The sequence below is a fragment of the Pollicipes pollicipes genome, unplaced genomic scaffold (genome assembly GCF_011947565.3).
Source record: "Pollicipes pollicipes isolate AB1234 unplaced genomic scaffold, Ppol_2.1 Scaffold_3447;HRSCAF=4054_pilon_pilon_pilon, whole genome shotgun sequence".
Classification (NCBI taxonomy): domain Eukaryota; kingdom Metazoa; phylum Arthropoda; class Thecostraca; order Pollicipedomorpha; family Pollicipedidae; genus Pollicipes; species Pollicipes pollicipes.
In genome coordinates, this window is record NW_023596297.1 from 20,028,973 (window position 1) to 20,050,640 (window position 21,668).

General features: G+C 53.8%; 1 protein-coding gene across 1 annotated transcript; it reads left to right on the top strand.

Annotated features, from left to right (window-relative positions):
• Positions 1-777: 777 nt before the first annotated feature.
• Positions 778-18,787, top strand: LOC119091431 (sodium- and chloride-dependent glycine transporter 1). The gene is made up of 12 exons (XM_037214226.1): positions 778-907; positions 3,523-3,725; positions 4,102-4,265; positions 5,864-6,101; positions 6,428-6,560; positions 7,879-8,013; positions 8,757-8,985; positions 12,496-12,608; positions 15,919-16,047; positions 16,637-16,736; positions 17,233-17,501; positions 18,546-18,787. The coding sequence occupies exons 1-12, from the start codon at positions 878-880 to the stop codon at positions 18,738-18,740; spliced, it is 1,938 nt and encodes a 645-aa protein (XP_037070121.1). The 5' UTR covers positions 778-877; the 3' UTR covers positions 18,741-18,787.
• The last annotated feature ends 2,881 nt before the right edge of the window (positions 18,788-21,668 follow it).

Consider the following 21,668-nt stretch of genomic DNA (forward strand, 5'->3'; position numbering starts at 1 on the left):
CTTACACGTGATCGGAACGAACATAAACATAGCACACAGTTGGCCGATGATAGATCGATTACTTCATCACAGTATCATATCGCCGGTGGTGTGATGTACCAAAAGGTCGGACATTCCGCACCGCTTATGGAACTTCGTAAAGCGAGTTTACATGCACACTCTGGATGCGCACCAAAAGCTTACAATGACCGGTATACTCTACGCCACATGTTTGCCACCAGCGTCTTAGTTTAACCGACGCGACATTCTCATTTATCTCTGCAGACTTCTGAGGGCTGGAGACTGAGAAACTGTACACAAACTGACAAAGTTTCTATTCATGTTCTTACTTGATATGATTCAAGCGGGCACAATTTTGATGAAAGCAGGCTCTTGTTATCATCCCCCCTCCCCCCCTCCCCCACATAGAAGAAGCTGCCAGCCCTAGTAGGCGTACAAAAATGCCAGACTTTGCTGTCGAAGCCTCACCCCAGCGATCCTTGTGAAAGCGACGGCTAGTTCGCACTTCAGGCTCACAGAGCCACTCCTCCCGAGCGCTGTCCTCTGATTGGTGCTCGGTCAGGTCAAGGCGAAGCTGCCCTGGCCGGAGCCGTCTGGCGCCGTGCCCGCTGGCGGCGCCGGCGGCGCTGCGTGAGGTCACGGGACGTGGGCTGCGCGCGACGTCGGCGCCCCGCCCTCGGCCGACGGAATTTTCCACCACCAGCGCATCGACCGGCCCCATCTGACGTCACTGGCAAGCGGCGGCGCTGTCTTCGGAGCGGAACCGACGCGTCTGACACCCCGCCGCCCGGCCGGCGATTCAGACCGGGGAGGGAGCCCGTCGAAGAAGGTTCGGCCAATAACACCGCATAGGTCCGACCACTGACACTGCGCCGACATGGTCATCAAGGAGACGGCGCCCAGTCTGGTGAGTGGCTGGACCTCATCAGACCACAGGGCGTCGAGAGTCTTAACTACCTGTCGCGTGGAAACGCTCAGCTATGTTAAAACTCATGAATTGCTGCTTGGTAAGACGTTTTTGTATGACCCCAAATTGTAACGTGAATGGAATATTTTGAATACTCATGCTGTCAGTGTCGCAGGTGTCACGTTCACGTCGCTATTGTTGCTTTCATTTTATCACGTGTCAGATGTTGCCACACCCATGGAGCTGCCACAGCTCGCACGTGTGGCATGCAGGTGCACACAACATTCCAAGGCAGATATCACCACCAGTTACTTTTTATCAGCATGACAATGGAACCACCTGGATTATGTCGTTTTCACCGGTCGTTACATTCATCTCCGTTTAAAGTGAGTGCTTTGAATCATTTACGATGCGTGCGTATTTGGTCCCGTGTGATTGTCACTAAAACTAGCTTGTGCACTATTCATCAAGCATTGTCGGTTGTCACACCATTCCTTCTTTCCCGGCTGTTTTTTAAGACATCGCTCAGATTATTCTCGAAACAATTACTGACATGCATAATCGCCCTGCTGAATCGCCCAAGAGATCCTGACCATTTCGGAAAGCTGTTGTTTGTCCTAGAGCGGCAATTGGACTCCCTGTGCGGTTGTCTTGGCACCGCCTCTCAGACGGTTCAATAGTCAATATCGACCACACACTCTCTCACACACCCACGCATGCACACACAGACATACCGGCTTCCGGTGTCGGCGCTGAGTTGCAGCACGCATGCGCTCTGGAAGGCGCCACGATATTGAACGGCGCTGCTGCTCTAGACGAGTGATCGGCACAATATGTTGGATCGAAGAACCAATGCTGAATCCGTGTTACTGAGGAAGACACTCGCCGAGCGAGACTTGTTTTTCAATACCAAGAAAGGTGCGATAGTGGGTGGTCCCTTGCGACCAGCCGCCACCCTGTTCTTGAAGTTGTATTGTATAACTTCAAGGCAGAAGCGTGCGAGCTTGTTAAATTAGGCGTCATGATTCCGCAGCGTAGCAATGTGGACAACACATAGGTGCTCTGTTGGATTAGCCTGGAAATGCATGATGAGTGAATCGCTACAAAAATACGAAAAGCTGATCAAAAGCGGACCAGGGTGAGATGACTCGCGTGGAGGCGACGCGAAAGCAGGGCTCGTTGACGGACTTGGAAGTTTGCAGCCCTTCTGGCCAAAGGGCGGGCCGCAGTGCGCAGACAGTCATGAGCGGTTGCGTGTGTTAACCATGGGTCCACGCGTGTTGGGCCGTGTTTAGAGATGGGTGTCATATATGTGCAACCGGGGCAGAGAGCGGATGAAGACGTGAACTGAAGCGTATGGTATCGTAGGGAAAATATCTTACATCATTTTGGCCTATCCATAACGACGTCAGAAATCGACCGGAACGCCGGATATGTCCCTTTTTCTGAACTAATTTCGCATGCTCTTTGCTGTCGCCTGACTCAAAGACAGATCGCGTCTTGACAATGGTTTAAATGTTAAGCGTAATTTACTGTCATCAATATAGGCGCGAAGTGCTGGTATTTACGTGAATGCTCTGGTCACAGCCAACGCCAGACCTACAGCCATCTTATTCTCTTGTGGCGTGACTTGTGATTGAGCGCGGACACTATATGCTGGACCTCTTCCTGCTTTTCTCTCATGCATGGCATTGTTATGTATTGGTTAGATCCACGTGTAGATCCATCAGAGGCAGTTGTGCAGCCATCCAAAACAAAGGACGTTGAAAGGAGGTTCAAAATATTTGAGGACTTCAAACATAAGTGTTTTATCGCTAGGCATGGGGTCACGCAGGGTCAGCGTTTGTTACAACAATTTAAGTGTTCTTATTTGGATCTAACCTTAAAATTTCTTTATTTTCAAATTCGGCCTTCTTCAACTTTGTATTCGTTCACCGAACATATCTGGGGCGTCCCATGGTCCTTTAAATCCCCCAAACAGCTGAACTACGCCGCCTCAAAGAAACATAGGAATCAGAAAAGGCTTCTCACCCCACCTAGGTGATGATATTTAGACTTGGTTTCGTGACCCAGTTTTTCAGCATGGTTTAGCGGCATTTGAAGATGAAGATCTAAACTCCGACTCCGGGCAGCGCGGTGTACCTTTCAGTCGACATGGCGTGACCCCTGGCATATGGACATCCTGCTCAGTTGCGAAATTTCGATGGAGTTGGTTGCAGGAATAACAGTTCAGGAAACCACCTGTGTCACGGACTTAGAGAAATCGCATATGGTAATATATTTTACGCTGAGGTGGCCATACTAGACTAGCGAATTTAGTGTGCACATAATCTGTCAAGCAACAAATATGTTTTGCTGCCTACCCGTCCGCTTGAGTTGATAGCCGATGTCTTGGATGACTCAACTACAAGTCTGACTCTTAAGAAAGAATCGGATAAATCAATTTCATTCTGCTCCCAACGAAAATTGACTGATTCCGACCCAGCCTGCAGCCAAGTACAGGTCTGGGAGGCACCTTGCATTCCAACCGTTTTCCCATGAGACAAGGAAAGTGTCCCTGGGAAGACCGTCACTCGGGTGGCATGGTCATATCGCATCACTTGTCTCATTTGCAGGCGAGGCAACTCCTGCCAGACCGCAGCCTGGAGCTCAGCTGCATCAGGAGTGAGGAGCAGGATGCTAACTCCTGCTGCTCCGAAGACTCTGGATCTTCCAACTCAGGGAGTGATGAGAAAATTGTCCGTGGCAATTGGACCGGCAAACTTGACTTCTTCCTCAGCTGCGTGGGATACGCCGTGGGACTTGGAAACATTTGGAGGTGTGTGAATGCTCCAACGATGTATCTATACTAGAGCCCTGTTCGCGCAGGTCATCAGGCTGCCCCTTAAATATTACGCAAAATTAAATATTAATATATTATATTAAATATTAGGTTAAATATTAAGCAAAAGAGATTCTCTTTCTTGTCTTGGCAACCCTTCTGGGCTGTACGTAGTGCAACGGGACGACTATGTGGAGAATTCGGAGATATGGAACGATGGTAACGACAGAGGGAAATTCGTGGTTGCTTCGTTTGACCACGACCTTAACAAATGTTGAAGGACTCTCGGCGTTGTCCTGATGTGATGACATTGGGAGGGCGGAGGCGACATCCGTCTGAAGAAGCGTGCGACTGCAACCACTTTTCGTTGCAGATTTCCGTACCTGTGCTATCGGTCCGGAGGAGGTGCCTTCCTGATCCCCTACTTCACGTTTCTCCTGTTGTGCGGCATGCCGCTGTTCATGATGGAGCTGGCTTTCGGCCAGTTCGCCAACCAGGGTCCCATCAGCGTCTGGCGCATCAGCCCCATCTTCAAAGGTCAGTGTGGGGGGGGGGGGGAGGGGGCTTGCGTGTGCCGGTGCGCAGACTGGCACATCGGCGGCAATCTATAGCTGTTCACCTGAAGCACATCTCCAGATCGTCAGTATTGCTTCCTTGTGTCATGGCGAATGCCGGTAGGTCTGGCCACGTGCCTTTTCTGCTGTGTGTAGATCGAACTTAGCTCTGTGGGAGTGGTAAGTCACGTTGTCTTACTGCAGAAATGGCTGTGTGTAGACCGCATTCATCTCTGTGGGAGAGGTAAGTCGTGTCATACAAGACTAGTCATGTACATACTACATCCAGACGAGACCGTGTCTCCAGCCCGGGGCGGGAATGGAGGGCGGCCTGTCGCTTCACGGGAGATGCAACCCCCACTTCGAAGCCATCACACCAAGGAGCAGCTACTGATCACGACGTTGGGGAAGAGCAAGTTACTGGAGCACTCTGGCTGGGACTGGATCGTACTTGCCCTGGGCGCTAGTCAGAAGCAGCTGTAGACGTGCGACGGGCCGGACACGGGGCCGGCACCAGCTCACGCCACCCGGTGAGGGGAGGGAGGGGGGGGGGGGGGCAGTCCGGCTGAAGCCGGCTCGCAGACACCGGTCGATCGATGCCACCGCTGACATCAGCTGACTGCTGGCCAGCTGACGTTGGTGGCGGCGGCGGCCATTTTGGCCGGACTCGGGTGACGCTGGCAGGGCGGGCGGTGGCCGACGGCGACTGCGGCAGCGGCGGCGGTGGCGGTGGCCGTTATAGCGCTGACTACGTCAGCAATCCTGACGGGCTGGGAGCCAAAATGATCGGGCGCGGCATAGCTGAAAGGCGGAACCCAGATGATTGAGGGGTGCCGCCGCGGTAGAGGTACATGGGTGCCAGGTAACTGAGGGACGGATCTGGATTGACTGAGGAGCGCCACCAGGGCAGAGGGACAGCCGGGTGCTGGGTGACCGAGAGACGGACACCGGATGACTGAGGGCTGCCACCAGAGCAGAGGGACAGACGGACGGGGGGGGGGGGGAAGAGGGGAAATGAAGGACTGCTGCCAGGGCGTATGCACCGGTGATAAGCGAGAGGATGACAGTCGTTTGCAGTGACACTGAACACCTTCTGCGCGTGTCTGTACCCTCCGAATACAGTCCCTGCGTGCGGTACTTATGCATACTGTGCACGCCAGGGGGCTTGACGAAATGAGGGGGCTTGACGAAATACCAGTTAAACTGATGGAGAGAAAGTTCCGAAACGCGAATAAGCAGGGTACCATTCCTGTTTTCCATCATCGTCGATGTTTCGCCTTAACTCGTATTGTGTTGTTTTAAAAACGCGTCGCGCACGGTCGGCGTTTGTCCGTTATGTGTGTCCTATTACCGGCCGGCCAGTAATAGAACAATGAATGCTGAAGACAAAAAAGCAACTGTTGCATGAGGTGGGTCGATACTGTGGATGCTAGGAGTCAAATAAGTTACCAATCGGAGCTAGCGCCTCAGTCGACCAGCAGGTGCGGGGCTGAAACATCGCGCCCCTCGTAAGCTTACACTTGTATCTGAGCTGGCGTGCGACCGGGCGTGCTGTGACCCCATTGTTTTCTCCGACGCCAGGCTTGGGCTACGGCATGGTGCTCATTTCGGGCATCGTCTGCATCTACTACAACGTGATCATCACCTGGACGCTGTACTACATGTACCTGACGTTCCGCTCCGTCCTGCCGTGGTCCACCTGCGGCAACTGGTGGAACACGGACAACTGCGTGACGCGCCACATCAACAACACCGGCAACGGCACGTTTAACGCCTCGCTGCACCCGGAGCGCACCACGGCTAGCGAGGAATTCTGGAGGTGGGCGGCTAGAGTGAGCGGCGCTGGCCGCTGGCACGCGCGCCCGCTGCGCCATTGCGGCTTTGCTGTTTCGTTGGCTGGCAGGCGCGTCTGTTGTTCTGCATATCAAAGTAGCTTAACCTCAGCAGGCCATATTTCGGGCGGTGATATGGAATTGATGTTTGCCGAAACGACAGCTGTTTACGAGAACGTGGTGCAGTGAGTTGCGCAATTCAAAAAGCCAGAACCATGTTTTGGGGGTTGTTTTTGTGCTTGGTGGTACATATTTCTCGCCGATTTGTCGAAGCTACACATATAATAAGTTACTGACGCGAACTGTTTGCCAGGGGGTACGTCCTTCAGATATCAGACGGTATCGATGACATCGGACAAGTGCGGACTGAGTTAATCATCACTCTGTTCGTCGCCTGGATTATCATCTTCTGCTGCCTCTTCAAGGGCGTCGAGTCGTCTGGCAAGGTCAGTGGCGCAGGAGGAAGCCCCGCAGCTATGGTGACGGAGAGCGGGCGTGCCGACCCCCAGCGGCCGTCGCCCTGATTCCATTACGGCGCTGGGGGGCGCGGGTCCCCACGGCATCGGCGCGCGGCCGCCGAGCCAGACGAGGCCCACTCCCTGTGACCTCAGTGCCTCCGGGACCGCTGCATTGTCACCAGACACGGCCATAGCCGCCCTCGTCGTCCCGGGGAACAATGCGATGGATTGCGGTCGGCCTGCCGCTGCTGGCGCGGTGTTCAGCGCCGGAATAACGGCGTCAGCAGATGGACGGCAGCGGCAGACGGGCGTCGACGCTGTTGTCCAGCGCGAGGGCTGATCAATTTATCGGTGGCACAGCTCGACGCCGCCCGCTCGGAATAACACCGCAGTGAGCCCACCTCACCAGCGCGGTTCCTCCCCCCCCCCCCCCCCCCACTGTCACCATGCGCGCCGATCACGCGTACAGGCGCAATGCTGTGGGGATCTAAACCAAGGTCGTTTTGGGGCTGCTTAAATTATGTCCAGCTATGCGAACCGTAACTATTTCTGGCTAAGTTACGTTGATGCAGGTTAAATGCGAATGGCAAGAACTATTTTAAATGTTCTTCGGAGATGCTCATCCGCGGACCAGGAAACAGAACACAGGAAACAGAAACCATCATTTTTTGTTCTTGATAATGAAAGGGTGCGGTACTTGCCTGTTGTGGCTCTGTCCGCCGTTTGTTTTTGGTACTGAGAAAGGCGAAACGTTTTGACATTCTCAAGTGTCCAGTGTGGGTTCTTGCTCATTCTATAAATGCTGAATGCGAATAGCTTTTTCTTAAATTGTTGAGCTTTTAGCTTGGAATGGGGCGCTCAAACGTAACGTAATGGATTAAGAACGCACTTTCCCTAAATAAATGCATGCTTATTTTTCGTTTCGTTTTGTTTTATTTTAAAGACGGTATCACGGAAATGAATAAGTCATGAGGTGAGACCGTTTCCAACGAAAGTTACTGAAATGTGAAAAGCAGAATACCTGAGTCTTGGAATCTGAAACGCTGCGGGTGGAGCTTTCCGAGCTTTGGGTCGTTTATGATATCTCAATACCTGGTAGTGGATTGTCAGTTCTAGAACACAGCAGAATCTTCACGGTGGTGCATGCGTTGATCGCTTCCACCAGCTTGTTCGTGACTCGGGATTGTGCGACTCGTGGCTCGCTATCTTCTCACTTTACTCGGGAAATGCTTTGACGTGTAATTATGCGTCATTTCAAAATGGCGCCCGGGAGGACGCCCACTGATCATGCGCTCGCCCCCCGCAGGTGGTGTACTTCTCAGCCACGTTCCCCTACCTGGTGCTGCTCATCCTCATGGTGCGGGGCGTTACTCTGCCGGGCGCCATGAACGGCATCAAGTTCTACCTCTCGCCCAAGTGGGAGCTGCTGAAAACGTTCAAGGTAACGCGAATCGGCAGCTGCCGGCACGTGACAGGAGGGGGGGGCCCGTTGTTTGCGAAAGCGGGCCGGTATGTCTGGGTGAAGTGACGCAGCAGCGAGGGGGGGCGGCGCCAAAAGGTTCTACAAACAGCAGTGACGTTTCGCTGAGCTGTCGGCACTGACTTGGGACTGAATTGGGTTGGCAGGGGTTGGCCGTGTGACTCAGCTGCTCCTCGTTGACTGCTTCGCTGGCTGGTTCCCAGGGCTTTCCTGCTGTAAGGCTGTTTGTCCGTGTGTATGTGTGTTGTGTGTGACCTTGTACCGCCGCCAACTACGCACGTAAACACTTCTGAGAGGTGGAATTGACCTTGGGCCTCTTCTGTGGTACGATGTGTTACGCTGCGGCGCTTTTTAAGTGCGCAGTTTTCCCTTCCCCGAGCGCAGCTTGTGTAAGGACTCTAAGGTTGGCGACTCAGCCACTGCAATGTCCCAGTATTCTTGATATGATCGTGAAACCGTTGGTCAAATGCGGCGTGCGGCGTGAAGTACATGCCCGTAGCCTTTAAAAGAGTGTGCCAAACGCTACCCGGGATTGACTATATCTAAAGCGCCCCACACCTGAAGCGCTGCCCGGGATTGGCTACATCTAAAGCGCTCCCACACCTGAAGCGCTTTCCGGGATTGGCTACATCCAAGCGTCCCACACCTGAAACGCTGCCTGGGATAGGCTTCATCTAAAGCGTCGCTACACCTGTGCTCGGCAGGTCTGGGGAGACGCCGCCACCCAGATCTTCTACTCTGTGGGACCTGCCTGGGGCGGCATCTTGACCATGGCCTCGTACAACCGGTTCCGCCACAACTGCTACCGGGACGCGCTGATCGTGCCGCTCATCAACTGCGGCACGTCTGTGTTCGCCGGCCTGGTCGTGTTCGCCATCATCGGATTCATGGCACAGGAGACTGGCCGAGACATCGAGGACGTCGTATCCCAGGGTGAGCACCGCACGTGCGACCTGGGGGCTGTCCTCCGGGGGCCGCCCCACCTGCGGGTCGGCCGTGCTCGGCGGTCAGGGCCGTGCCTGCAGCCCAGAACACAGCCCACAGCACACAGCCCACAGCACACAATCCACAGCACACAATCCACAGCATACAGCACACAGCACACAGCACACAGCACACAGCACGCAGCTCACAATCCACAGCACACAATCCACAGCATACAGCACACAGCACACAGCACACAGCACACAGCACACAATCCACAGCACACAGCACACAGTCCACAGCCCACAGCACACAGCCCAAAACACACAATCCACAGCACACAGCCCACAGCCCACAACTCAGGCGATGGGGAAACATGCCAGACGTACCCTTAGTAAATAGCCCCAAAATGGGATCGTAATGAATCTGATGCGTTTGGATGAAACTGGTCCAGGAAAGAAATATAGGTGAAACAGACATGTGCTACTGGATAAAACCGGTATAGGAGTGTATTACATGTCTGTTTCAGGTAGAAGAGAGGTATGTTACTGGATGAAAGCGGTCAAGGAGCGAATGCATCAGTCGAATCAGACATATCTAAACTTGCTGAAATCGGCCCAGGGCAAAATTTCAGCTGAAACATATATGTGTACGTGATCAGCCACTTCTCGTCGACCTGTTATAGCTTTTTATCAGAGTACGCTCGCGTAATTGCCGTCCCCCGCACTGACGTGGGTCGGAAGCCTTACCCGACCTCGCCAACGCCGTCGACGGTCGCATATAGACGACGGTGCTGGCGTTTGACCTTGGCGGCAGCGGGGCGCTTTTTGGCGCGCCATCGCGTCTGTGCCGTCTGGGCGGTGGCGCGCACCTCCAGTGCCGTCTGGCGCGGCGACGTGTAACTCGTTTGTTGCGGGACCGCGGCGGCAGCGGCGCCGGGTGGGCACGCTGCCAGCGGTCGCCGTCTGGCGTCTCCCCGGCCGGCGGGGCTCCCCCAGCCCCTCCCCTGGCGTCGGCGGCGCTGGCACGGCTGCGGCGTTCTGACATCACGGTGTTGGGTGTTACCGACGCGACGGTGCGGGCTCCCTCTTACGTCGCAGCCCAGACTGCCGCTTACGTCACAGCTCAGAGCGACGCTTACGTCGTAGCCCAGACTGCCGCTTATGTCACAGCTAAGACCGCCGCTACGTCGCAGCCCAGACTGCCGCTCATGTCGCAGCCCAGACTGCCGCTCATATTGCAGCCCAGATTGCCTCTGACGGCCCAGCACGGACTGTGACTGAGGTCAAGAGAGAGACAGCCACTGACGCTACCTCACAGCCACGCAGCACACTGACGTCACTGACGTCACAGCATTAATTCACATTAACGTCTCAGCGCGGACAGATACTGATGTTGCAATACAAACTTGACATAAGTATCCCAGCACAACCTGTCACTGTTGCCAAGTCCAACCGCTGCTGGCATCACAGCTCCGGCTGTCTCAGACACAGCGGTGGAAACTGGCACTGATGTCACCGCGCGAGCCGTGGTGGGCTGATGTCACAGCGCGGAATAACACCCACGCGAGGCCGCAACGCAGACTGACACAGACATCACGGCACTGCTCGTGAATACACGGCCGAGGGAGCGGGTCAGTCCCGAGGTCGTGCTCGTGTTGCCAGCGGACCTCTGATGCCGAAACCGCCGCCATAGATATTCGATCAGGTGTAATGAAGGCACATGACTGGCGGTATTAACATTGCGAGTGGTTAAGTCCCCATGAATATTATTTTTCAAGACATATTGCGAAGTCGAGGGATGTTCCAATAATGGGAAATCAAAGCCGAATATTGATTAGACGGGACGCACTTGTGCTGTTTTTCGGGGGGGGGGGGGGGGTATATCGCTGGTCGGAATGAACGGACACCAGTCAATAACGATTTCAATGCCGTACTTGGCCGTAAAGCCGTTGCTTATCAGTATGCTGCACGGTGATCGATGTCGCGAGCTCTTATGTTGGGACGCAGAGGCATGTTGGGCTTGAGGCCTACTTCTCGGGTTTTGTACGTTGTTTAGGACATTCCTTTGTGGGTGGTGGAATCACAAGATTTTGTTGCCACACCACCCTTCACATCACACTGGCTTCCGGTCATGTGATAATTTATGTTAATTATTCTTACCCTGTCTGAGCTACCCGAGGGAATTTCTATGCCAAAATGGCTCGTGGTCGCAGCTTTCCCCAAAAGGTTCTCTGTCAGTTGAAAAGGTCAAATGTCCTTCACACTCGCAGTTGTGTGGTAGCCTTTTGTTCATTTAAGAAAATTTCGGGTTTGCGGCGAGCCTGCCAGATATTGCCGATATAATCTTGTTGAACATGCTGCACGTGACGAGCATGACGAACGCACTCAGTGGACGAGGCTCACGCAGACCGAGGAGAGTCGCCGTCAGCTGACCTCGGACAAGAACCGAGCGGGCAAGGGAGTGCACCCGGCGGTCGGCTGGGATTCCGATGGCCGTATTTTTAGCGGCGGCGCCGGGACTGGGCGCCTGCCAGCTGAGCCCGATTTGGCAGCCAATACAGCTGCAGTGGACAGCTCGGGTGACGCCGCTCGATCGGAGATCCACGTCAGGCAGGAGTGCGCGAGCTCGGCTGATCACGCGGCCACCGTGGTATCGGAGATCCGCGTCAGGCAGGGGTGCGCGAGCTCGGTTGATCACGGTATCACTGCGCTATCAGAGATCCACGTCAGGCGTGAGTGCGCGAGATCGGTTGATCACGCGGCCACTGCGCTATCAGAGATCCACGCCAGGCAGGAGTGCGCGAGCTGTGCTGATCACTCGGCTATCGTTCTATCAGAGGTCCACGTCAGGCAGGAGAGCTCAAGCTCGGTTGATCACCGGCGCCACTCGATCGGAGTTCACGTCAGGCAGGAGTGCGCGAGCTCTGCTGATCACGCGGCCACCGTTCTATCAGAGATCCACGTCAGGCAGGAGAGCTCAAGCTCGGCTGATCACGCGGCCACCGTTCTATCAGAGATCCACGTCAGGCGGGAGAGCGCAAGCTCGGTTGATCACGCGGCCGCCGTTCTACCAGAGATCCACGTCGGGCGGGAGAGCTCAAGCTCGGTTGGTCACCGCTCTGTCGAAGGTCCACGCCGTGCAAGGGAGCACAAAATCGGCTGATCGCGGGGGTCGGCCGTCACGCAACAGGGCTATGAGGTGTTACGGCCTGCACGGTATTGGTTGGGTCCGAGTATGACCACGCGGTCTGCGGTATCTGGGCGGAAAAGCTAGGGTTGTATGTTATCAGCAAGCGTGCAAAACTCTGCAGTGAGGCCTCATATCGACATAAATTCCTGTCTCTGTGGATGGAAACAAGCCAAACTTCTCCCTGCTTTACAAATTGTGGAAGAAACGGAGCGTGTGCGTTGTCTAACATGCCAGCATGTGGTTGTTTTACCGTTTTGCTTCGCCGCCTACTCGTCCAGGTAGCCGGGTGGAACCGGTCTGACCGGATGCCGACGTCGCTGTCGCCAGGTCCGGGGCTGGCGTTCATCGTGTACCCGGAGGCGGTGGCGCGCCTGCCGATCTCGCCGCTCTGGGCGTTCCTGTTCTTCTCGATGCTGTTCACAATCGGGATCGACTCCCAGGTGAGTACTGTGTTCCGCGCCGACCGCATCCCCGCCGCTTCCTCGCTGGACCTGGCAGGTGGCAGCCCATCGCAAGAGCGGGCCGCCGTCCTTCCCCTGGGCCCCGCCGGCGGCCTTCGACGCGCTGCAGCGCGCGCGCGCGCCCCCTCCGAGTCAGTCTGTGGTCAGGACTCAGCGGTGTCTGTCCACGGGCCCGGCCGGCGCAGCATCTCGAGTCTTCTCCAGCCGCGGCGGCGAGCGTGGCGCGCCGCCGCCAGTCGCCGGCGCGCCAGCGACGCCTCACGCCGCGCCTGACGTGCTCGCCGGCGCCGGCCACGCGCGCCACGCTCGCCGCCCGGTCCCAAGGTGCGTGTGTTAGCGCCACGGTAGCCGCACGGACGCCGTCCTCCTCACTGCGCCACGCCCCCGTGGCGCGCCAGCGCGGCGGTGGCGCCAGCGGTGCGGGCGGGCGGCATCTGACGCGGCTCAGAGATTTCCCTCTATTGACGCCGGTTCGAGTCTGTTGCCACCCTGTGAACGCCGCGCCGGACCCGTGGACCGACGTCGAGTGGCGGCCGTCGCCGCGCCGGCTCTGCCACCTGCCGGTCGATCCCGCAACCTTGTTCCTGCCCTCTCCGGTCTGTCGTCGGGAGCAGATGCCGAGGAGCAGAACGCTCCGACCAAAATAAGCCCGGCTTACGCCGCAACCAAAGTCTGAGTAGGGTATACGCAACAAGAGTTTCAACCCAGCCTTTCATTTGCCGGGCGGTTAGATCTAGCTGCAACACTTCGTGCCCTAAAATTTATTAAACTTCGGTAAAATGAAGATTACGAGCGAAATGGAACCACCAAGCTTGCAAGTGTAAATACATACTCCAGCTAGTAGAAGTACACTGTCACGCCCTTTCAACCATGCTGCTATTTCAAACGTTAAAGCAAGCGTGTAAATCCTGGGGTCACCGCAATATTGGTAATGTCTAAAGTATTGCATTTTGCTGAGCATTTTTTAAATACATAACATGGGGAATTTTTGGGTTTGGCAGGTTGAGATTTATTTTTGGGAGCGTAGTTGGTTAAGCGCATGAGTCCAAGCCGGTGCAAAAAGCACTGTTCAGCTTTTGCTGTATTTGCCAAAATTCCCAGCGAAAATATCTTCAAGAGGAGCGTCTGCATTGATGATGACGTACTTCTATAGCCCGATGTATCGTTTGCACTAACATGGTTGGTCGGTTGGTTGGTTGGTTGGTTGGTTGGCTGGTATTGACTGGTACTACTGGACCTGGATCAGCGATTCACCGTCTCACTTATTTTTCAGGTGGGCTCTTCGCCACCTTTTTGTTTTATGTGATTTGTTTACATGAGCGTGTGTTGTGTGTGTAAATAAAGACTACTAATATTATCGCGCGTGCCGGCTGAACAAATGCGAAACGCGTTAGTGTAGCATCGCTTTGACGCAGTTCTTAACTAAGAGTCGCGAGAACCGACTAAGCAATGTGTACGATGAAGAACAGGTGTTCAGACGCCAATTGCACACATGTATCTTGATTTCCCTCGAGGAAAATCCCTTATAGGATCATGTCATTGCGCACTGTACTTTCTCTTCGAGGAGCGATAGCGTTGTTCTTTTGCGACGTGCTGATCTGCTGAATAGGAGCGTGCGATGCTTTGCGGAATCGTGTTCGTTGCTGTTCTGTGAGCTGGGCCAAAATTGGACGGCGTCAGCGCGACCAGTCTGCTTACTATGCCCGCGGCTTCGCATAGCGCGGCACCGTCAGAGGCCGTGGTGGTGAGTCAGTACGGCGACACGCTGGGATTGCGGTGTCGGTTCGACCAGCCGTTGTCGCGCGGACCACACTGAGCGGCAGCACGAGACTGTGAGCGAGGTTTTCAGCCGGGCGTGTAGGTGGCGCTGCGGTCGGTCGTCTGCGGAGCGCCGGCCCAGCTTGGACCGTCCCCTAGCTCTGTCCCTCCCCCGTCCACCTCTTAAAGACAGAAAGGCGCATCTCCTCCAGAGTGCATTGGCCGCGCGCGTTAGCGGCGCTCAGGGCAGTCCGGGGGTCCCCGCCCTCGGTCGGCAGGGGGGGGGGGCTGAGAAGTCGGGGCCCGTCCCTCTTTCGAGAAGGGTGGCGAGGTGTGGCGGTCCGTCCTGGGTCGAGATCGCTCCCAGACGACCGGCCGGTCGTCGACGGGGCCTACCCACCGGACGGACCGCCGGCCGGGGGCCAAGCTGCCAAGTCAGAGGTGCTGTATCTTTGTCCAGCCAGGTTCGCCGCCAGGTGGAGGGCGCCGCGCTGAAGGCCAGCCAACAGCGGTCGCACAGGACAGCCCATCATAGGTCTAGTTAATCGTTCCCCTCGTTTGCGCATATGCGGCTCACGTTCATCACTCATTGGCGCGCACAGCCATCACCGCATGTGTGTGCGCGAGATTAGTGTCTGAGTGGCATCAGGCGGAGTAGGAAGAGTGTTTTGGACGAGAGTGAACCGCAGGCCGAGGTTTGTCTGATTAGAATCGCACGTTTATAGGCGATAGTTTTCTTTGCTGCTCAGCATTTGAGAACCTTTGCTACGGCGGTGTCTCCAACACAAAACATTCGATCTTCTCGCGCCATATCATACCATGCTGAGGTTTTCTGCTGTCGCGTCATAACGATTCATGTTTCGCCGTTTACAGCCGGCTTGATAATACCGCTGAATGGGCGATTCACAGCAGCGCAGTGCCAGTCAGCCTCCGGTTTTGCATTCGAGTCACGATCCTGGCAGAAATGGAGGGAACATTAATACTTAGGTAGTGGGAATTATTAACGGGTAATCTACCAAACCGGAGTGCTTCACCTCGGCAATACGTGATGCGCTGCTGATTGTTACTATTGATAGCTTTTGAAACATATTGTTAACACAAATATGTACAGCAGAAACCCTTGGTTTTCACTGAATGACGGTCCGTGATGTATCATCGTGGTGGGAAATGTCTCTGGCCTTTCTACCCAAAGACATATGGACGGCCGCTTCTTTCCATTTGTTTTGATTTTTTGGAGGCTGCCCTATTGCAGTGTTGAAAAAACAATCAAATAGTGTGAAGTCCTTTGCTCTTAAGAACAGAAAGTATTTTCATTGACTTGCTTGCCCTTTCAGTTCCTAAAGTTGCGAGAATCACGATGTGGTCTTTCACGATCACAATGCTTGAGGGAGTAAACTTAGTTCATTTAGCGTAGTGATCTTCTTGAGTAAACCTTGCCGGCCCGTAATTGGGCATAGCCAGACTCCTGAACGGACGCAGTGAACCGGTGCGCTTCTTTGTCAGACGTCTGACTGTACGCCTGTGCCCTCAGTTCGGCATGTTCGAATGCCTGATATCAGCCTTTGTAGACGAGTTCCCGGTGCTGAGGCCCAAGAAGATCCTCTTCACGGCCGGCATGTGCTTCGTGCTCTTCCTGCTCGGCATCCCCTGCGTGACAAACGTGAGTACAGGCCGCTCCATGTGCGAAGCGTGTGCTTCATTCTCACAAGTGGAATTAATTGGACATTCCAAACAGGCTCATAGGAAAACAAATGGGAGGGGGCACTTGGGGTCTTGGTGAATATGAAACAACCGGAAGGCTGTCGTTTTGACTTAAGTTTTAACGATGGGACTAAATTACTTTCATTATTTAAAGTACAGCTGTCGTGCGTTTGCCCTCTAGAGTGTCCATGCTAATGCTAAATCATTACAACGTAGGAAGCTAACTTCTTGCCGGACAAAAGATAAGCAATGAAACGGAAAGAATGCGCCCCAAGTTTCTTCATTGATATCTGTAAGGGGATTTTCGGTAAACTGAATCCCTTCGAAAACAGGTGACGACGCTTTTTGTCTTTCACACCCCACGCCTGGTAGGTCTCACTGCAGGTAGTCTTGCTCGGGAAGTAAATGTACTTCATACCGGCGCTGGCGAAGGTGGGATGACCAACTTTGTTGTGCGTCGGTGGCGCCGAGTCGGCTTCCGCCCCCTGTGTGGGATGGCTGTCAGCCACCCTCAACCTCACACGACCGTGCCATCTTCCGCTCCGCAGGGTGGCGTGTACGTGCTGCAGCTGATGGACTGGTACTCGGCCGCGTTTTCCCTCATGATCGTATCGCTGCTGGAGTGTATCGTCATCGCCTGGGTGTATGGTGCGTGTACACAACTCCCCCCTCTCGTCTTGGGTGTACAGTTGAAATGACTGTATCCTGCGATGTATCTTGACCCGAATGTCAGCTCGTATTTTGTTACGCATTTGCGACCAACAAAGGCCAGGTCGCCCGTTAGCAGTATGCTCGTTTAACGTCTGCACATCCTGAGGCACTTCTGTTGGTGTTGGCGCACTTCTGTAGATCGTTGGTGCTGGACAGGTGTCACGCCTTTCCCTGTTACAATGACCGCGGGAGGGTGTGACGAAATTGACCACAGCACTTAATGTCGCAGAAACGTTGAACAAACTGTCGGAAAAATAGATACACAGCTTCATTCCGTAATGTAAATGCAGTGTGTGATGTATGAGTATGTTGTTGGACGCTGCGTCGGGCTGAACGGTCGTTTGGCGCTCGCGTCTGAGTCGGCCGAGCGTGCTGCCAGGCCTGCTCGGCGCCGCACTGGCGTGCTAAGGACGAGGGGATGGCACATTTTCAGGCGAGGAGCGGTTCTCGCTCGACATTGAGATGATGGTCGGCCGCAAGCCGAACATCTGGTTCAGGCTCTGCTGGAAGTACATCTCGCCGGCCGTCATCTGCTTCATCCTGCTGTTCACCTTCATAAACCACGAGCCCGTGACCTACAACGACACCGGGTACCCCGACTGGGCCATCGTCATCGGCTGGCTCATGGCCCTCGTCTCCATCGCCGCCATACCCGCCGTCGGCTTGATGGTGCTGCTCGGGAAGAAGGGCACCTTTGTGGAGGTGAGCTCCGCCGGTGGGACGACACTCTAGTAGTCGGTGACAGTGGCGCAGTCAAAGGGAAGGGCTCATGGGCCCTACACTCGTCAGGTTCGAGCTCAGGCTTCCACCACGGCATCACTGAATATAATGTGGGAATCTGGTGATTAGGCAAGCTATTTGGGTTTTAAATCTCACGGACACTACCATGGGCACCAATATGTAGAGCCCAACGGCCGAAATGTAGTAACAAGACCGAGCGAATATGTACAGCAAGCAGGTGAAGTGGTTATTTAAAACACCATGACAAACGAACATCGGCACTGCATTGATATGCTAGATGAATAAACCTAGGTAAAAGCGTCTGTGGGTCAGTTGGACTGTTCGCAGTGTATACTCCGTGAAGGGAGCTGGGACTCGCTCTTAAAAAAAATTGTCCCGCCCATCAAAAATAATGGTAACCAAATTCCCCCCCCCTTCGCAAAGTTCTGCTGCTCCCCTGCTCAGCCACGAGCGGGATACACGGATTATTGTAATGATAATAATACAGGGTATAATATAACGTAATATATTACATGTGTGTTTAGTGAGCCCGTGTTGGGCCGACATTCTTGCATTTATGAACCCATACATGTAAGTATGTGCTTAAAACATATAAAACCGCACACCGTCGCCCCAAGCATAACCATACATCATTGCACGAAACACTAAGCAGGAGTGCACACTTGTACTCCCACTTAATCTGTGGGAGATGCATTTGGGCATGATGAGGCGGGGAGAGTGTGGTGCGCACAACTGTTGAACCCCTGAGCGGTAAGAACACATAATTTTAGCAACGTGATGGAATCGGCGTATGGATGTTGAGATGAGATTTAGAACCGCTTGTAGACGACGATGTTGGGTTCATTGTCAATAAGATATGTCCTTGGTTCGGAGATTTGCTCGGCTAAGACCAACCGCTAAATAGGAAATGGCACGCACCCGCCTGCAGCGGTGGAGGGATGCCGCTGAAGCTCGAGCGACAAGGGCTGGTGGCGTGACGCACGTGTGTCGTTCTCCCTGCCGCAGCGGCTGATGCAGTGCGTGCGACCCGACCCGATGTGGGGGCCCATCAAGCAGGAAAACCGGCTGCTCTACCGCAAGTCGCTGGAGGGCGTGCGCGCCCGGTTCCCGCAGACGCACGTGGCCGGCGTGGACAGGGTACCCAGCGGCGACAGCCTGAGTGCGGCCAATGAGATCGCCTGCCTCAACACGACCGTGTAGCCTCGCCAGCGGGGAGGCAACCGCCGCGTCGGCCGCGATGGGGAGGGAGGGGCAGTGGGGCGGGGCGGGAGGGGTGCAGGAGGGGAGGGGAGGGGATGGGACGTGGTGAGACCCGCCGGCGTCGCCAGCGAGCGCTCTTTCTCCAGTGCTGTGCTCCGGTGGGCGCGGAGACTGTGGCGTTTTGGCCGTCTCTAAGTTGGACAGGGGCTGTAGAGGCGACAGACTGGTTAAGTGTGCACGCATGAATGGCTGAGATGTAGTTGGACGTTACTACGACTCTGTGAGGTGTAGTTGAACGTCGCTACGATTCTGTGAGATGTAGTTGGACGTTGCTACGACTCTGTGAGGTGTAGTGTCCATAGTGTCAATTACTTTGAATGTGAGCGAGTTGTGACTATAGGCCAGGACCATGCGTGTCGCTCTGAGCGTTTTGGCAGCGATTTTCTTACCGCAACGGATAGTACGTGATTGTAGGCCAAAAGATGTATGCGTCTAAGCCAACTAGCGTCTACCAACTCTTTGTATTTTGTTTTGTTTACATGACCTGCCGATTGATGTTTGTGGGAACTGAGTGCTTCGAACGTTGTCAGCTCGCAAAAGGTCATTTCAATGGCACGTGCAATCAAATGCGGCTGTCAACGATAACAGGGTTCTGATGCGTTTCATGCCAAACGTGATGAGCTGTTATCTTTTCTGTCAGGGTTGATTGAATGTCGAATATTCCTGAAACCGTACCGCTGATTAAAGCGACTTGCCCCAGGGCAGCGCCGTCTAATGCCAGCTCTTGTTTGGCACACCGTTGTATTGCTCAGAGGGAGGTGTGTCTGGATAATCGGTCATCGTTTTATTTTTATTGTTATTTGATGGTCCCCTGTCGTGTCGGAGCTTCCCAGTGGTGTGGTTACCTTCGCCTTTCCAAATAGGGCATGGTCCAGAGCCTTGGTCTGCACTGAAACGGGGTTGAAAGGAAAGTCTGTCTCAGAAAGTGTCTGACGCGAACCAGAAAGAGGTTTTAGATTTTAGTGCTGTAAATAGTTCGTATTATTTTGTAAATAAATCACCTTGATGTCAGAGAAACGCCTTGCTTTTTGACTTGTTATGGTCACTGTATCATGCCTTATTTTCTTGATTCTCACGAAATTTGCAAGATAAGAAAGTGATATGTTAAGTCCTGTAAATGAATCAGAATTCGAAGCACTTTGAACGTTTCTTTTCTTAAATGTAGATATAGCGTTATAAAAGATGTTTTGAAATTGTACCACCACGTTTGTTATGAGCCTGCTGCTTGTTTTGTGCATCAAGATAATCTGACAGCGTAAGTTATGGCGGCATTACCAGCTGTTGGTAATCATGGTGCTTAGATTCGCGTTGATGGTGCGTCTTTAAGTTTAATCCTCGTCTCAAAGACAGTGATGTGATGTTCTTGAATCGTTCATTGGGATATTGTTTCCTGTAGAACTTTGACACCAGCGATTACTATTCGAGGCGTAACTGAAAACATCGCGGAATCGATTCTCTAGCCGTGTCTACAGTTCCGTTGATGTATAACAACATGTGTCATCTGGAAAAACAGTGGTCATGAGTTTTTCCGCGGCTTTGTACAGGACGCCGTGCGTTTACCAGTGCGGGCGCATATTTATCACCGCACGCAAAACAGCACACGTATGCGCCATGGAATAAAAGAATCAGTACATGAGGCGTTTGTGACAAAGTTGGATCAGGGAACCAGTGCAGAGATGCAGGCAGCTCGGCAGCCGATTCCCGTATGTGTTCCTTTTAACCTGCGCTCGGCAGCTCCACAGTTCCAGCACAGGACACTTTAAGTGACGGCAGGTCTGGGAACATCAGCGCAGAACCCTTTAAGTAACCGCAGATCTGGGAACAAACAGGCGACGGCTCGACAGCAGCCCGACCTGGTTGCGTCGGGTCCTGCACATTTCAGAGAGACTCTTTCTCTCGTCACACCGGCCTCTGTAACAGCCGACCGCTTCAGAACAGTTCATCCACCGGCTTGATGGTTGAGGAGGTCGAAGCTGGAAGGCCGCTGAGACGACGATGAGCGGCCGAGTGATCCGACCGCCAGCCTCGTCCAACGCTAGATCGTCCGCGTTTCTGGAGCTCGGGTGTCTTCCGTAGTTTCAGAGCTCAGGTGTCTCCACAGGCTACAACCGAGATATATTTGGTATCAGCGAGCCAATTAGCTAAAAGTATAATGAGCTCGTGCTGGAATTTCGGAGGCTGGGGCTGGATGCACCTGAATTTAGGAAGGTGGGGCTGAAAACAATGTTTTAAAATGACGTTACTGTTGCAGATATGCTTAGATAGCTTTGTTTTTAGCTCGACTTTACTCGCTGTTAGACCTAGAATCTTAACTAACTGGTCTTGATACTTATTTTTTGGAGTGTATGTTTGACATAGCTTGTGCCGTCTAGCCGATCGGGCCAGATGATGTAAGGTGGGTGTTGGCCACCCGGTGGTAAATACCCGATGTAATACATCAAAACACATCATGAGAATTGGTGCTATGCTGTCCGAAAACGATGGAAGGGATGAGAAAACGAACACAAATTACGAACTCACACGCAAATCAACCTACCTGCTAATTCAACATACGCGAGAGCAAAGCTGCTACCAGCTGCCATATAACAGCCGACTAAATACCGGACACATAACCAGCCCTCCGACTGATGGCTTAAGGGAAGGCGAGTGCGTTGCGCTGTAAAGCTATGGAAACGCTTTGTGGAAAGAGGTGGCGTGGAGATCACCGACTCGCAGTTTTAACTTGGAGAATATGGGAACTCCCACACATTTGTTACTTTGCAGGCAGCGTGCCAAGAAGTGTAAAGAACAGGCATGATACCAATTTACAGTGGATCATACAGTACAGTGGCACGTGCAACGTCGGACAATTCGGTACCGTGTTGTATA